At 41.5% G+C, this 18628-nt stretch overlaps 1 protein-coding gene across 3 annotated transcripts in view; it reads right to left on the minus strand.

Annotated features, from left to right (window-relative positions):
* RNASET2 (ribonuclease T2) overlaps positions 1 to 14123 on the minus strand; it is a 28716-nt gene extending 14593 nt beyond the window's left edge. The window contains exons 1-4 of one of the 3 annotated variants that reach the window (XM_049800969.1): positions 13991 to 14121; positions 13054 to 13107; positions 10514 to 10618; positions 6769 to 6835 (exon numbers count right to left, since the gene is read on the minus strand). In XM_049800969.1, the coding sequence (XP_049656926.1) occupies positions 6769 to 6835; positions 10514 to 10618; positions 13054 to 13073 (192 nt within the window). In that variant the 5' untranslated portion in view covers positions 13074 to 13107; positions 13991 to 14121. Of the gene's footprint in view, positions 1 to 6768; positions 6836 to 10513; positions 10619 to 13053; positions 13108 to 13935 lie in introns of all 3 variants that reach the window. The other 2 variants (XM_049800970.1, XM_049800971.1) reach the window with 2 other exon arrangements.
* Positions 14124 to 18628: the final 4505 nt, after the last annotated feature.

Genomic DNA, 18628 nt, shown 5'->3' on the forward strand with positions numbered 1-18628 from the left:
AGTTTTGCTTGCTCAGATCAGGAACTGGTGAACTTCAGTTACTTGAAGCTGTCACAGACTGTGCCACTTAGCAGAGACCAACTGGCATTAAAGTTTTGATTCACAGATCAAGCGAATACCAGGGGCATCCTGAACAGGCAGTGTAAAAAGAAGACAAAGGACAGGTTCTGAGGTAATAGAAAGTAGCCTGATCCATGCTAAATGTATGGAGCTAAATCTGCATTTATTATATTCTAGGTGGCAGCTCTCTGTATTTTTCTCATCATCAGATCTTTTCAAGGAGTGCAGAGCCATTAAAATAAAAACCATCCAGATAATCTATAATATTAGACAAGCACACAACGATCTTTCAGCATCCAGGAGTAGTTTTATTGTTGTATTAAAAGGGAAAAATACAAAGAAGAGATGAAATAGGTTGCTTATTCCAAGTAAAACGGTTAGAATGTATTTTTTAAATATTTTGACTTGAGGGACAAGGGAATAGAGAGAATAGGAAAGACTATACACATTACTACAAAAAAACTGCCCCAGTCAAAATTTTTGATAATGCAGGAGAAATAGCCTACACATTAATTATTGTTTAGAGCAGAGTATGTATTACTGAACAAAACAAAACAAACAAAAAAAATCCATGTTCACACATCACAGAATACCATTACTGTATTTTCCCTGATCATTCTGCTTAGTAATTATGGCTCTTTATTAAACACTTTTCACCACTAAATAAACAACCTTCTCAGACTTTATTCCCTCATAATAATAGCTTTCCTTCTTGGGTCTGCATCCCGTCTTAATTATGCCACAATGCCTTTTACATGATGCAAGAGCAAAGTGTAGAGAAGAGCAGAGAGAGGCCTGTAATCTCACTAATTGCCTTCCACATGCCACAGGCCAGTGGCAGCAAAACTGCAAGCTATGCAAAACTTTCTTGTTCCATGCCCATTTCCTTTCTCTGCTCTCTTGCCACCAATAATAGAAGCAATTAAACCCAGCCACAACTTTTTTTCCTGAAAGGAATATTTTCAACAAACAGACACCGCAAACGCCTAAACAATATTGCTCCTGTCATGACACAAGCTTTGTGGAGCTGAAAGAGTTCAGCTATCTAGCCCAAAGTACAGCAAATTAATAGCCAGCAGCTAATGCATCATTCCCTGAAAAACAACCTGACAGCTAACCAGCTTGCTCAACTGAGGGTGGTAACAAGAACAGTGCAATTGTGCTCCTCATCCAATCTTTAACTGCAGTTCTCAGACGTGCTAAAGGAAAGCCTGGAGTATTTTAAATTTGGAATCAGTTCTCCCCTATCATGGCACTAACCGTATTAGCAGCTTCTCCTACACATTTCATCAGGCTCTTGGTGTTACACTGTGTGCTGGCAGAACTGCGAGGTCAATGCCACCTACAATGCATTAGTTCACAATTTGCATGCTTTGGCCAGCTTCATTCATCCTCCTTATTAATTCTATCCATAGCATTTTTCCAATGTTAATTTTAAATCAACATCATAAAATGAGCAAACACTAGTCTGAGAAGATGGGTACCCCTGTGGTTTGGATTTGTGTGGTGGGGCTTTTGTAGCAGGGGAGGGAATGGAGGGATGGCTCCTGTGAGAAGCTGCTGGAAGCTTCCCCGGCTCCAAGTCGGACCTGCCGCTGGCCAAAGCCCAGCCCACCAGTGGCCGTGGTAGCGCCTCTGGGAGAACAGATTTAAGAAGGGAAACGTGCAGTGAGGGAGGGGATCACCATGTGAGAGGAACCCCTCTGGGGATCCCGAGGTCAGTGAGGAAGGAGGGGAGGAGGGGATGCCCCCGCAGCCCGCGGTGAGACCAGACGGCAGGCTGTCCCCCCCCAGCCCATGCAGGGGAGCGGAGGAGCAGAGGCCCACCTGCAGCCCGGGGAGAGAGGAGCCCACGCCGGAGCAGGGGGATGGATGCCCCCCAAGATGGCCAGGACCCCATGGGAAAGCCCGTGCTGGAGCAGTCTGTGCCTGAAGATCTGCCTGTGGGAGGCCCCACACCGGAGCAGTCCATGAAGAACTGAAGCCTGCGGAAAGGACTCACGTTGGAGAAGTTCGTGGAGGACTGTCTCCTGTGGGAGGGACCCCACACTGGAGCAGGGGAAGAGTGTGAGGAGTCCTCCCCCTGAGGAGGAAGGAGCGGCAGAGACAAGGTGTGAGGAACTGACCCCAACCCCCATTCCCTGGGTGCTGCTGGGGGGGAGGAGGTGGAGAAATCACGAGTGGGGTTGAGCTGAGACGGGAGGGGTGGGGGGAAGGTGTTTTGATATTTGGTTTTACTTCTCATTGTCCTGCTCTGATTTGATTGGTAACAAGTTAAATTGATTTTGTTTCTTCTCCAAGTTGAGCCTGTCTTTTGCCTGTGACCATAAGTGGTGAGTGATCCCTCCCTGACCTTGTCTCGACCCTGGAGCTTTTCCATTTTCTCCTCCCCATCCCACCAGGGGGGTGAGAAGTGAACAGGCGGCTTCCTGGTGCTTTGATGCTGGCTGGGCTGAAACTAGGACACCCTGCTGCTTCTGCAAAAACACTTCTTGGCAGCCTTCCTGTTTATCATATACTGATTGCTGAAGGATTAATTCAACCTCAAGCAACCGTTGACTTGAAACAGAGTTACAAATGTGTATTTTCAAGTAGGCCCATTGGACCCCAGAAAGCCTTCTATAGCTAGAGTAATTTGAAAAAGAAACATTGTTTTCTCCTGTTTTAAAGCAATCTGATAATCAAACCAATCCAAATTAACTGTACACGTTTTCTAACACTGAGAAAAGTGCCAGTGAGCCTTTCCAGCACCCACCATGCTGGGAGGCAATGCTGCAGCAGAGAGATTTGCCTATTTGTAATAGGAAGACATTGGACAAACAGCAGGTTTCAGAAGCACGGAAGCTCCTTTCACCTCCAAAACGCCAAAAAGTGAAACACCATCAAACTGTCACAAAAGTCTTACCTGCAGATTTGCCCAAATTACAAATCCTGTGATATAGCAGCTTGTATATAGGGGTGGGTACTGCTACTGGATCACATACAAATACCCCAAGTTTAAATAAAGTCATCTTCTGGGAAGTGAAATATTTAATTCTGCTTTCCCTTTCAATCTCCCTGTTTAAATAAGATCAATTTTAAGTGTTATTTTGTATTGAAACATCACAACTGCTATGAAAAATCCTTGCTTTTGAAACTGTGGAGAGAGTTAGTCTCTTCAATTTCTCTCCCCCAAACAGTGTGTAATTATTCCCCTTCTTCTTGCCCCCTAGCTCCTGGGGTAAAACCAATCAATGAATGAACAAGATTTATAAGGTTGCTGAAAAAATCCGGGAGTATGGAAATAAAACAAATTTACTTCTTCATGAACACCTCTCTATCACAAGCTGATAAGCTAAAACCTTTCACGTGTTTATCCTTACAGAAGATAAAAGACCCAAAAACCATATAAACCAGACCTTATTCACAGAGCAGTTGGAGGCATAGATTAAGAGTTATCTTATGAGTTACACTGGCATTTAGGAAAAAACTTTCTTTTGTTCCAAAATAGCACATGTCAAGAGCTGGACTCTCTTGGAGACACCTGGCTTAATATATAAACAAAGAAATAAAGGCCTCCCTCCCTTTATCTAAGGAACTTTTGGATCTAATGCTAGATCACAACAGTGTACTGCCCTTGCCTTAGTCACTTTAATTCCTTCTATATTACATGACGACTTCTATTTTTACCAAACAAAACAAAAAAAATAAAGTTTCTATTCTTCCTTTAAGCCTTTGCTGTAAAATTACTGCCAAAGCCTGAAATTAGGAAAACCTTTTATCTCATACATAAAAAAAAATTTCATCTGCTGCTTAACACTACTTTCAAACCTGAATTCAGACTGTTCTGTTGACCAGCCTATTCTGTCATCTTTTCTTTAATTCTTCTATTTGATCAGCACGTATGTGCAGTAAAAGGCAGATGACAGCAGGGTTTAGTACCCATTTCTTTATTATCCTTCCTATTCTCAACAGAGGAGGAACTGAATAGCCTACAAACTTGCACCACATTTTCCCCATTTCACAAGGAAACACCCACATAAGATTGTCTCTTTTGCAATCTCCCAAGATGCAAAAGCTGCAATAATATTTCTCTTCTTAAATTCTTAAATTAAAGCACAACTCCATAAAAAGGGAGGGGGAAAATCCCTCTTCTCACCCTTGAGTTGCTCCTATTTCCATCTAACAGGATTCATATTAATTCGTGACCAGAAAGTTTAAGTGACATGAATTAGCCACATGAAGTTCAATAAATTGCACCACAGGCACCATTTATTAAGGGAACATTAAATTCATAATCACCTGAGGTCTGCGAATTTCACTTTGGTATCTTTGTAGAAGACATAGTCACTTTACGTCAATTATATGGTACTAGAACTTCTAATCACGTGATAAGGAAGAACATCTCTTTCTCCTTCACCCTTTCACTGCAGCAGTCAGTAGTTAAATCCTGGGATTATTGCTTCAATGATACTCACTATTTTATTTTAATAGGCTAGTTTAGAAGATACAATTACAAAACACTTACTTTCCAGTTTAACTGTGCTGATCACACCCAGTATTAAAAAGCACCAGATGAACACATACAGTTCAAAGCACAGGAAGAGCCGGAAGATGTGTATTCTCAAATTTCTGGCATGCTGAACCGTGCCCACTAAATTTTAAAACAGGCCTTTTAGGCCTTCAAAAGCCTGAAAAACTTTTTGAATACAGGTACACAAAGCAGGCAGGAATTAAGATGTAGGCCATCCACACACCTACCAAGAACACAGTATGTGGCAAAGTATTCACCATCAGGTTCCTTTATATAGGAAGCATAAACTAGTAAGTACTTGCACAAACTAGTGTCTCAAAGGTTTTTTACATGACTGATATAATGAGTTCTGCAGTTTCTTTCACCTAGCTATTTTTCCTTTCAATATCATGTCAACAGTTCTAAGCTGAAGAATGATATTAAAAATATTTCCTCCCTGAAATAACATCACAATCGTATATAAATACACTGAACATGCAGAGGAATCTGCGTACTTAAAAAAAAGGCCACAGCTGAATTTGGGAACTCCTCTTATGTTAACATTAGTAAAAAGAAAGCTGTTACAGGAGCACAGTTGAGATTCTGTTTCTTTATATGACACAGTGATGTGAAACTGGGCAAAAAGGCACTTAATATGATCTTAATTTCACTTTTTCTTCACTCTTTGGAATGCTTCTGTCCACCTCTTACTACAGAAGATCATAAGGAATCAACAAAGCGTAAGAAAGCCTACATTTTCTGATGCTTAATATCTTCAATTATTACTACAATTTCACTGGAAGGTTAGAGAGGTTATCTGTCAATTTACCAATGGCACTACCCTGGAATGAAGAGTAGTAGCCAGCATGAATACACAGTGGGAAAACTCGTTGGTAGGGGTTTTTTGTTTGGTTGGTCTGTGGGTTTTTTTTGTTTGTGTTTTTAATTTTTTTAATTGCTTGCACCTCATTCATGTAAGCAAGGGCTTGCACTGCTACTGACTCTGAATGTCCACTCATGCCAGGCACTAGAAACCCCTGAACACCAACACCTCTGTTTGAAGTCAGTAACTGTGATGTTTACTCAACAGAAAATCAGACACAAACTGCATCAAATCCACCCTTATTCCCCCCCCAAAACAGGCAAACAAACAAAAAACAGAACAGTGGCCACTCCTTGGTCTCAGTTAGTCACAAACATCTGACTTTTGTTATTGATACTTCCCCTCCACACGTAACTAAAGTACATCTACTTTTCCTCAGAAATTTAGGCAGTATGTGACTTTTGCTGCTACTGCTTTTGTACATATTTCCAGAAATGGGAATGAGAAATGAAAAAGTACCTAAAGCACAAAAAAAATAAGACTCCGATACTGTAATAAATAAACCTAAGTCTCCAAGATCCGGTCCTTTTTGGCTCCAGAAACATCTGCCTGAAACTGAAGCTTCTCTATTGTCTACAGGATTCTTCATCCTTGTGCCAGTTAATCTGATCACGCTTTTGATTTTTAAGTATAGCACATTTTTAACATAGTTGTATGAGAAGAAGTCTTTGAGTATTTCCGACGTATGAAAAATGTTCTACTTATAAGATGGTAGTAGGTATTTAATAGCAAAAGGGACATAAGTAGTACACCTCTTAGTGGTGCTTTTGACAGGCATATGTTGGAAGGTTGGGTTCATTTTTGCTCCCACCCCTCAAATACAGAAATGCTTAGAGACACCTGTCATAAAAGCTTTATAGCCCTCTTTTTCCTGACTGAATCTGTATTTGATGACTTATCACTAAAACACTGGAGGCCAACATTACAAAGCTAATACTTGTTGTGCAGCAGACAGTTCAAGTACTAATCTGCTATCTGTACTCAGTTAGACAAGGCAGGCAAGTCTCCTTACAGAGTCTGGTGAAAGTCTAGGCTTAAGATTAAAACTAACAAGACATCAAAAAACATGTAACAAGCAATTAAGGCTTAGAGTACTGCACGTCCTACATTGACTATTATATCTGCAACACATCACAATCCTGTCGTTTACTGCTACTTTGGAGTGCAGGTCAAGTAGCAAAAGTTGCACCAAGGTCAGCAAAAGCCTTTACAAAGATGTAAGGGCATAAGCAAGATTAAACGCTTGATGGGCTTTGTTCATTCTGTTTTCAAACTTTCATTGTCCGAGGCTACATTTGTCAGGATAAAAGAGAACAAAACACAAAAATCTCACCTTACATACAGTCACTGGCCAATGATGAGCAAGATACAGCTTTTTCCAGGTATGAGGGTGGCTTTCACTGGAGAAAGATAGACAAGTCTATTTTTCCTCAAGCATTTTAAAAAGAGCAACACCTTCAGCCAGCAACATGATGCTTACTAGTCTAATACATTGATTATAGAGCTGTTTTTTGTCTATAGCTTCTATCATAATATTTGAGAACTCCAAACACAGCAGGACCACACTAACAAATCACACAGAAACAACATATTTAGAAACCTGCTAACACCCTCCACATTGTTAAACAAATTCAACTCCTGGCATTCTATCTCCATATGCTTTCCACTACTTAAATATGGAAGAAACATGTTTTCTGTTTTATATTGATGAAAGTGCTTACTGGGAAGCTTTTACAACAATAATTAAAAAAAAAGAAGATTATTTAGGATGTTAACAATCTTCTAATTCTTCTTGATGGGTATATTAGCTAAAAAGAAAGTATACCACATTCTTGGAACTGTAACTACTCTTTTAAAAAAGAAAGACTACAAACAACCACAAGCAATGTAGTCGACACTGCAGGAGATGCAATTTGATTTTGCAAGTGTTGCCAACATTTATCTTAAAAAAAAAAAATCAGAATAAAAGAAAAGTAAAAAAAAATTATATTGGGTTTGCATGGCAAGGTTTTGGTAGCAGCAGGGCTACAGGGGTGCCTTCTGTGAGAAGGTACTAGAAGATTCTCCTATGTCTGACAGAGCCAATGCCAGCTGGCTCCAAGACAGACCTGCCACTGGCCAAGGCTGATCCCATCAGCAATGGTGGTAGTGCCTCTGGGATTATGTATTTAAGAAGGGGAAAAAAGTTGCTGTGCAACAGAAACTGCAGCCAGAGAGAGGAGTGAGAACATGTAAGAGAAACAACCCTGCAGACACCAAGGTCAGTGCAGAAGGAGGGGAAGAGATGCTCCAGGTGCCAGAGTAGAGATTCCCCTGCAGCCCACAGGGAAGACCATGGTGAGGCAGGCTGTCCCCCTGCAGCCCATGGAGGTCCATGGTGGAGCAGATCTCCACCTGCAGCCCGGGGAGGACCCCACGCTGGAGCAGGGGGATGCCCAAAGGAGGCTGTGACCCCGTGGGAAGCCCGTGCTGGAGCAGGTTGCTGGCAGGACCTGCGGACCCATGGAGAGAGGAGCCCACAGAGCAGGTTTTCTGGCAGGACTTGTGACCCCGCGGGGGACCCATGCTGGAGCAGTCTGTGCCTGAAGGACTGCAGCCCATGGAAGGGACCCACGCTGGAGCAGTTCGTGAAGAACTGCAGCCCAGGGGAAGGATTCACGTTGGAGAAGTTCATGGAGGACTGTCTCCCATGGGAGGGACCCCACGCTGGAGCAGGGGACAAGTGAGGAGTTCTCCCCCTGAAGAAGAAGGAGCGGCAGAGACAAGGTGTGATGAACTGACCCCAACCCCCATTCCCCATCCCCCTGCACTGCTGGTGGGGAAGAGGTAGAGAAAATCAGGAGTGAAGTTGAGCCTGAGAAGGGAGGGGTGGGGAAAGGTGTTTTAAAGATTTGGTTTTATTTCTCATTATCCTATTCTGATTTGATTGGTAATAAATTAAACTAATTTCCCCAAGTTGAGTCTGTTTTGCTGGTGATGGTAATTGGTGAATGATCTCTCCCTGTCCTTATCTCTGTCCACGAGCCTTTTGTTATATTTTCTCTCCTCTGTCCAGTTGAGGAGGGGCAGTGATAGAGTGGCTTTGGTGGGCACCTGACGTCCAGCCAGGGTCAACCTACCACAACCATAAACCTCAAAAATGCTAATTTTATCGTTTTACAGACATCTAACTCAAACATTACATTTTTAAAATGCTTACTATAAATCAAGAAATTTTAAAACATTTAATAAATAATCAAACTGTGCAAGTCTTAAGGTTACCTAAGGAAGAATTAAAGAAGGAATATCCCATATTTTACAAAGGCACTCGTGTTTCAAAGACTCTTTGAATAAAGAGATCTGTAACTCACAGGGGCATCAGTACTATCTTATTCCTATGCAGAGGAAAAAAAAAAAAAGCTAAAAAATTTTGTTCAAAAAGTGTCAGAAGCCTGTATCATGTCTTTGCCACTTCTACAGAGGCATTTTTCAACAGTTTGAAGCAGACCTATTCTGGATAAACTAGAAGTAGGTAAAAAACCTGTTGCTTCAGACACTACAGCAGATACATTCGGCCACACCAAGTGATTAAATAGAACAGCAAGTGCAAAAACCTAATCAACAAAAACAGAACTGTAAATTGTTCAAACTGACAGCACTATGTGCAGTACTGTCAAAACAAATTGTTATTCTCTGGAAGCTAATAGCCACATGTCCTTCATTAGTGCTTGCCAGAGGTTGTATAAAAAAATATATGAGAAAGCTAATTTTTCTCAACCCGAGGAAGTAGGGATACTCCCGTGTTAGATCACTTCTCAGTTTTTCCCTTCTAGTTTTGATAATATGCAATGACCACATTTTATCTTAAGCATTCACATGTATCTGTGGTCTTTAAATAATTTAGCAGAATAGCTCTGGAAGAAATCAAGCATAGCCACAATGAAAACTATTAACACTTCTAACTGATCTTTACTGCTGCTGTGGAAACCTGAATAGAAGAACTCCCTAATACTGTAGAGCTGTTAGTTTCCTTGCTTTGAAAAAATCCTTGCTTAGAAAAGTAGCATCTTTCATCTGTATTTGAAATAGCAGCTGAACTTCTGTAACAACAATCATGCCAAAACAATTTCTCCTAGAACACACCTTTTGGCTAAGGATAGGTCAGAAAATTTTGTTTATTAAATAGAACAAGTTTTAGAAACTTAAGCTCAGAACCGGAATCCAAGGAAAGCCATTTTCAGTATCTATCCAGCTTCAGGGATATCTACCCTTTTTTTGACCCCAGTTATCCTGCTCTGTACAGTTCAGCACTGTACCTACCTCTAGAGCTGCCTCTGCTGCCAAGATGGCCAAGCCATTGCCCAGGTCCTGGGGATTCAAGAAACCCCAGTATAGTGTCTAAGCTACCAACCAGCTGCAATGCAGCCGTTATATGAAGTTCAGCGCTGAACTGAGCACCCTTAACCATTCTCTTGCCAAAACACTGAAAGGAAGGAGAAAAGTTTATTTCCTAATATAATGCAATAGGAATTTGAGCTTTTACCACAGAAGGGTGTGATATGGGGTCTGGGCTCCCCCATGGCCCATTCACATTCAAGCCCAGATTTTGCCAAGTGCAACAACCACCAAAAGACTGCATGGCACTGATACAGCCCCAGTTAGGATGCTGTATGAAAAGGAATTTAAAATTATTGGAACTGAAAAAATAGCAAGAAAAAAAAGATATTAAAAAAGTATACAGTGTAACAGTTGCCATAGAGATGATTCCAGTTTTTTTGTTATAGGACCCTAACTTATTTCTGATTTATGTCATTACTACATCACAAGTCTAAATGATTCATTTAAAGCAAGATTGCAAAGTTTTTAAGTGCAATGAATGTAATCTAAGTTTCCCCCTCTTTTCATGCTGACACATTAATAAATGTAAAGCTTTTCTCAGGCAGGACCCCCACTCCTCCAGTTAATGCAGATGCCTCATTTTACCAGTCACCTAAGGGAATAATAACACATAATGAAATTTATACTCATCAGAAGCTAAACTATTCTGCTCTGCACTTAAGGAGTAACTGTCAGAGATTTCTTTTTAAAGCATAACTTACCTTTGAGTGAATTTACCTGAAGCACACCAACAACATAATGACATAGAAAACCAACCCAGAATCCAATAGTGCAGCTTTGCAGGCTTCATTTTGTTAATCAAATAGCTGTAAAAAGGTGTTAAAAGAAGAAATCTGTTACTTATCCAATGCACTAAATTGCAAGAGTTAAAAATGCAGAAAAAACACAACTATCTCAGAAACAGAAAGTAATATCAACTCTAGACTAGATTTACAACCATGGCTAAAATAAGGATCTCTTTCAAGGCTGTGTCTGATTCCGCAGGTTGTATGCTAATTTTCATAAACTAATGGCATCAAGGATGAGATCACGGTTTCCTTTTTTTTTTGTTTTCTTTATTTGCATACAATCCCAACAGAGCCACTTTCCAATAGAGATACATAAATCTTCTATGCAACCATACTTTATGTAAGACTCTACTTGAGGTCAGCTGAAATGCCCAAAGTGATTCATGAAAGAAACTTTGAACTTAACATTGAATATTCATGTTGGATTGACCAAGGCTGATATTAGAAACTCAGTGGAAGTGAAGTATGATGTCCAAGGATGAAATTCTCTCTAAATGCCCGTCAACTACTATACTGATGTTAAAAAAATTGCTGCTAAAACCATATTAGTTTCTGTTCTTGTTATAAACCTGAGACAGCCTCTATGAAACCATGCATAATCTGCCTACTACCTCATGAACCCTGGAAATGAGGGGAGGAAAAAAAAAAAAACCCAAATCAACTCAACTTTCACCAACAGGAGGACTTTCACTTGGCACAGGTCAAAAAACCCCAGCTGCCTCCTGTATCCGCCAGTCATTTCACAGCATTTCAGATGCTATCTCCCAGATGCCAGAAATAGATGTACATGCATGTATTTACATGCAATTATTAGCGCCTCACCAAACTTACTTCTCAACTTTCTCATTTTGAGAACCCTTAAAAAAGCACTACAAGATACTGCGTGTAACCTATGTGCCTCTTCTAAGATCGCTCACTACACAACTCATATTCTTTTTTTCTATGAAGGTTTTAAAACTAATCCTTTCTTATAACAGTCAAATAAAGCTCGTTTTGACACCAGTAAAGACATTGCCAATTCAGCCATTAAGTCTAACATTAGGAAATTCAGTGTAATTCTGATCCACAGCTCATTATAAACAAGAGTCCATTTTCTCACCATTATGGTATGGCCCTGGAACCAGCCTGCAGCCCACCCCCAAAGCGCTACCCCACAGTTCTGATGTACGAAAGAGGCAGCCTTCCACCTTGCAAAATGTGTCGAGATTTCACAACTGTCCAGGGGCTTAGGCAACAACTGTAACAGTTAACCAGCTAGATTTATTTATCACTAGGTTTTGCTAAATTGTGAAGAAACTACACCCTTTAAGATACTAATCTATTTCATATGTTAATGTCTCTAATTTGTAATGGGTGTATTATCAAGGTAAACCGCTTGGCCTAATAGAAGATATTACTAGATAAATATTAGTTGGCAACTGTTAATTTTCTGATCTAGTTTCTTAAGAAACGCCTGACGGATTTTCACTCACCAGGCAAGACGAGCAAAAAAAGATTCAAATAATTTGGAGTGTGCTACTTGTATACAAAACAGTCAACAACGTAGAACTGATCTTTATCAAAAGCTAGCTAAAGCAAGATGTATACCTTGTATTAAAGAAATTGATATATTCACATAATGTGCCAAAAAATCGCAAATAAGTAATTAGCTGCCAGGTATCCAATTTCCCCAAGACTTTAAAGGCATTTAAAGTGATCTCAAGTCTCACTCATCACTTGAGCAGTAGCAATTAATGATGCGAGATTCAGACTTTATAGACCTGTTTATGATTTCATCTACTATTATTTTCAACTGATAACCAACCAAGCAAGACTTTATTCTTCTGCATGATAAACTATCTACCCAAGATAAAACACTGAGAGATGTAAGGAGTCCTCATGTAAGATTCTGCCCTACCTATAAAAAGCACACTTCAGAGAGCAGAAAAGTACCACTTAAAAGCCAATAATGTTACACACCATCACCAAAAAAGGCTGCACTATACAAGGTGTGAAAAAAACTTCTTAAGGAATTAGATTATGGAAACAAAATAAGCCAGCAACCTTTATGGCATTTCTTCTGCAAACTGGTATAACTTAAGATGGCAGGCACAAAGAAACATTATTTTCCAGTGACTAAGCTGTAAAAAAGCATAAAGGCAATTATCTTCCTTTCTCATTGGACTCTTACATTTGACCAAATAATGACCAGAAACAGAGGGGGGCTTCAAAAAACTCTGCTATCAGAACCGTGGAATGTACAGATTTATTCTGCATATTGGTCTGCACCCTGGAACCAGAACGTAGGGACGACAGAGACAGCGACCAGAACTGAAAGCCTCCCATCTGTAACTTTTACATAACAAATTACATTTTTTCCACTGATAAACAATACATAAACTCTCTCTAAGGTTTCAGCTTGGAATACAGTATTGCAGCTATCATGACAGACTGAGTGATTTACTCAAACTGACCTTTTATTCGTCTGTGACATTAATGGCGGGAGGCGACAAGGGCATCAATCTCACCTGAAAAGCACCCAAATGATGCACATTTGAGGAAATGCACATCCAAATTAAAACTGTATTAACAACTAAGATGTATGAAGCACATCCAATTTTAATAAAAATTGCTTCTTCGGCACTGACAAGGCAAGCTTTTTAGCAGAACTTTCTCACTACTTCTCTCACAAAGTACAATTCAAAGCAGAACTTGTGCAGCAGTGGCTTTCGGGAGAGGCCGGCAGGAGCTCGGTCCTGTGCTTGGCCCTTCCACGGGCTTCCTGGGGAAGTCTTAAGCAAGGCGGCACCTTGCTTTCCTCACACAGAAACTAACGCACGGCTCTACTTTTAGCCCCGTGTTGCAAGATTTAACTTCCTGACACCATAAAGCACTTGCTGCAGATAAACAATCATCACATTTTGTTACAAAGGTATTTTTATAAATCGCAAAGAATGCGGCAGAGCAGAGAACACCTGCGACAGAAGGATGCCAAAGCTGACAAGTGTACAAAGGAGAACTATAAACAGAGTTTTCCCAACCCTGGGAAATGCTGCAATTTCTTTGGCTGACTTTCGATTTGCTTCACGGGAAACTTAGGGCATAAGAAACGAAACCTGATACGGTTTGAGCCCCTACCAATCCTGCAAATCCCACCTAACCTCGTCAGTAATCTCACTGGAGGCAACGGGCAAGAAAGCCTACACAGGACTACCTCGGGCAGGCCGAGCGCTCCCTGCCTCCTGCTGCCCTCGCAGCGCGGCCACAGGCGGGCCAAGAGGCGGGGAGCAGGAGCAGCAAGGACGCCGGAGCGGGGAGGCCTTCGGACCTGACCTCCGCTGCCTCAGACCCGACACCTCACCTCAGCATCCCGCTGCTTGGCCCTGCCCGGGACCCGCCGGCCCGCGTTACCTTCCGCCTGCTCCTCCCGCCCGGCCCCGCAGGAGCTCTCCCGCGGCCCGGGCCCAAGTCACGGCGCACGGACGGGGCTCCCGGCAGGGCTGACCTCGTACAGCCCCCGCCTGGGAGGAGGCTGCGGGCGGGAAGGAGGGACGGAAGGACGGGGCCGCCTCCCACTGCCCCGCGGGGCAGGCCCGCCCTCCCGGGCCCCTCCGCAAGGCCGCATGGGGCCGGGCCGGGCCGGGCCCGCCTCCCGCCTCCCGCGGCGGTCCGGCGGTGTCCCGCGGCCTGCCCGATGCCTCGCAGCCGCCCCGGAGCCCTTGCCCCGGGGGCTTGAGGGGGCGATGGCGTTCCTCGGCTTCCCTGCGGCCGGGCGCCGCTGGAGCCGGGCGACCCGGGGAGCGGGCCCGGGCCTGGGCCCGTGTGTGTGTGCGGTCAAGGCAGAAGAGTCAGGTGGCTGCGGAGGGAAACCATTTATAGGCATGCGTTTTGCTCATCCTGATGTTTTGGTTGTTCTTCTTTAGCATATTCTAGGTTTTAATTATTTGGATTTCCGCCTGAAAACTTGCGCAGCACACAGGTCTTCAGCAGTGCAATAAGGACGCTCTGTATTTTTAAGTCGCCTACTCAGACAGCAGATGGGAGACTTGACCAAAGCAAGGCCAGTTAGGGGAAGAGGGGAATGCTGACACACGCGTCTGTGGTGAACTTCAGAATAACGAGGGAAGTTTGAAATGGTAGCAGTCGTGTTTGGAAACGATAGGAAGCTTCAGAGGAAGAAGGAACCCGGAGGGATGAGCCACAAGTATCCCAGGCAGGACTTGGTTCACGTCTTCTCAGCGCTATGGTAAACTGTGAAACAGATTCTAACGCCTCTCTCTCTGCTGATGCATGAATCATAAATACAAAGCATGGTTATTAATTACTATTGTATAGTTTTGAAGCAGGGGGGTTATGTCACAGCCATCCTCCTTTAACATACTTGAGAAATAATGTGGGCAGATCTACTTCCACAAGCAAAACAACATTTGTTTTGAACAGATTAATTACAGTCTGTGTAATAAGGTCTTTGTTCAAAGTTACAGTATTATTCACTGGCAAGATTTTTTTGGTTATGTTTACACAGTAAGAAGGAGGATGAGGCAAAACTAATCTCTTTGCCCACCTTTCTGTGGAAACATGAAAATGTCGTGCTGTGTGGAACAAGTGATCCATCTGCTGTTGTCTCTGACAGTGTCTGAGGTATCAGAAGTTTCAGAAATTTTTCTGATGAGTTAAAAATAGTGAAGCTCTCCAGATCTTTGTACTCAGCCCTGCTCCTCCTCCTCCTGCTGCTGAGGGCATCACTGCACCATCTGGCACTGAAGTCTTTGTCACTGCCCGTGAGGAGTCAGTAGACATGGACACTGAGTTAATTCTCTCAGCCTCGGATTTTATCTTTGCAGACTAGGGACGAAATGAGTGGGCTGTACTACACGTACAATCTAGCTTGCAGGATCTTGTGCTCCAGTGTTAGTCCTGTTTTGAGGTGCAATAGGGATTTACACTCTGAGGCTGCCAACTTAACACTTGGCACTTTGTGAAAACTAAGCCCAAAGACAAGTTTCCCATTAAGGTGGTTTTAAAGAGAGATCCAAAGCTACTAAAAAATAATGTAGGCTCTTAAGCTATTAGGACAAGGAAGCCATATTTCTATGTCACGACATCGTTACAAAATAGTGCATGTTGATGGAGGCTATTATTAAAGAGAATGTTTTTGAGGAACATGAGAAAGATAGACAATGGAGAGCTATGTTGGATAATTATCTCCTTAAGACTTACCATTTAATATTTACCTATGTTCTGTAAACAAGAAAATTGTTAATAAAACAATAATTTTAAATCAAATGTTGTGTCAGATGCAGATACTGACACCTATAATGAGAAAGCCAAGTTCTACTTTCAGTGTTTTCAACCTTTTTATGTTAAGATTAGAAAATGTTCCGCTCTTAAAGAAGTTCATTACTCCAGTAATGTGAACAGCTGTTGTTGCAACCTGTTTGAAGAGTAAAACCAATCATAATAAGACTGCTTTCTCAAATAATCATTTGTGAAACAAAAACACATGCATCTTTCACCAATAGTTGGCAGATAGGCAGGCCATCTTAATACAGCTCAGAATATTGGGGATTGTTGACAAGCATGTGTAAATATCCAGGTTTATAAGATGTAAAGTGGTGCCAAGACTTCATTTAGTAATTACTGCCTGGAATTTAGTATTTCTTCTATGTTCTGACACTTGGTTGTATTAAAAGAAAGATTTAGGCACTTCGGGCAGTTTGAGCTGTACTTTATGCCACTGGTAGCCTCCACTGACTTTGGTGGAATTATGCACAACATAAGAGACTGTTCATTAGGAGTAAGACAGAAGGAATTTACCACTTAGGTCATAATGAAAGGACAAGAAATTAATATGTATGAATATCTGCATAGAAGCCATGGAAGCTGTTGGGACCTTTGGCTTTTCCTGAAGTGCGACAACATCCTCACTCAGATACAAGATCTCTTATAGCCATTCCCCCAGTCAACAGGCTGGCCGTCCAGTTTGAAACTCACTACCTGACCCATAACTGTGTCCTGCACTATGGGGATGTGGCTCCACAGATTCACACACATTCAAATCCTAGGACACAAGCACATACCAACCAGTTTAGAATACTCTTCTGAACTGGGATAAAACTAAAAAGTACAGAAGTGCTTTCCTGAACTAGAGCCTCAATCACCAGCTTAGAGTTAAATAGGATTTTTAATACTATAAGTAATTAATTGTGAGAACAGGTTGGTCTCCTAAATCTGAGAAGCATTGTAGTGAAAAATAATAGATCTCATTTGGGGAATTTCTCATTAAAATTACTATGATCTTTGATTTCAGTATTGACTTATTTCTCCTGTTCGCTCCCTATTAACACTCATGATGCTATGATTAGGAATTGGTGGAAAACTGAGGAAATGTCAGAACATTTGAAAATTTTCTTTTAAACTTTTGATGAAAATAATATTTTCCTCAAAAATTTCTGAACAAATGTAGTTGTATCTTAGATCCTTGTATGTTTATATGCTGAAATGTGTTGCCTGGAAAAAAAACCCAACAAACAAAATGAGGTTGGCATGATTCATCTTTAAAGATTTTATATTAAACACTTCAGAAGAATACATTTTTCTAGCTTCCAGCAGTTTACATTGAGATTGGGATTTAAGAGGCAAGATAGAGACTTTCAAATTTTGTCTCCCTGACACAATGCGTTATTTTGCTTCGATTATTCCCATTGAACAAATAGAACAAACAAATCTAGCTAGACTTCATTCTTAACTGTGTGTTAATAAGACATTTACAGTACTCTGAGCAGATGCACAAATTTTGGAATGTATATATATTCCCATGTCCTAATTTTAAGTCAAAAGACTTGGTCCATGCATGACTTTGAAAGCTTAAATTTGATTTAAATAGTGTTAAGAGCCTGTAGCAATGCCACCACAGCATTTTTTTCTTTTCTAATAATGCAGTGTTAATTTTACAGAATCTTTTAAAAGCTATACTGGGTTTCCCATGAAAAAACACTTTTTTTTTTCTTTCCATGGTAACGTTAGTCACATTTACATTGCTGTACAAACAGTAAAAATAATTTTGGTTTATCTTTTACAATGAGTTTCTGTGATTTCCATAAAGGTAGACTTGGGAATTGCATACATTCATAATAGCAACATTTCCTTCAAACATGAGACAGTTTGAGATGGTAAATTGTGTGCGGGATAGGAAGTCGGACTATTAGAATGCTTTGCTGCCCTCTAGGTGTTGACTATTTAGCTAAGTAATATGGTATTTTGCAGAGCTCACAAAGGGTTATCTGTAGACTGGATTTGAAATATTCTGCATCTGTTTGAGAGCAGGAAGCCACTGTTACTGAAATGCTGAGATTAATTTTACAGATTATAAACTATCTAATAAGTCTACTGATTTTTATTTTCCTTTGCTTTGCAGTCTCCATCAAGTATCTTGTCAAGTGGGTTTTGTCTTTCCATGGGGTTCGGAGAGTTGGTGGACAAATAAAAATGGTAGGTGTAATACCAGGCATTCTGTTTCTGCATTTATGATTTGTTTCTGATAGACTTTTGAAAAATGAGATGGAAACGATTACCGTCTCGCTTAAGAAGTGCGGCGTTGTGGGTCGATTGTAACAGGAACTTGTACCGAAGTGAAAGACTGCTAATGTTTCCAAACTTCAGGACTCCCAAACGCAGCGGCACGTTCCCTGAGCGGCTGCAGAAAGGGTCGGGTCCAGCAGCACCTCCCGTGGCTTCGGTCGGAGCGGGGCGGTGCGGACGACCCCCGCCCTGCCAGGCTTGGCCGAGCCTTTAGGGCATCACTGAAGAACCGGTGCCACCTACCGCCCGCTTTGGAAAATAACTTCAGGCAACGTCCTGCTCCACCCTCGCGTTGAATATTGGTAGCTTCTGAAATTCTTTATCATGTATTTGAGTGCTCTTCAAGAAAAATCAAGGCAAGCTCAGCATGGAAAAAAAAAAAGTCTGAAGGCAACACGTAGTGCTGCGAATTAAGCATTACAACTCGCAAAGCTTAGTATTTTTTTTTTTAAAGGCACAATAACCTGG

This window comes from Accipiter gentilis, chromosome 5 (genome assembly GCF_929443795.1).
Source record: "Accipiter gentilis chromosome 5, bAccGen1.1, whole genome shotgun sequence".
In the NCBI taxonomy this organism is placed as follows: domain Eukaryota; kingdom Metazoa; phylum Chordata; class Aves; order Accipitriformes; family Accipitridae; genus Astur; species Astur gentilis.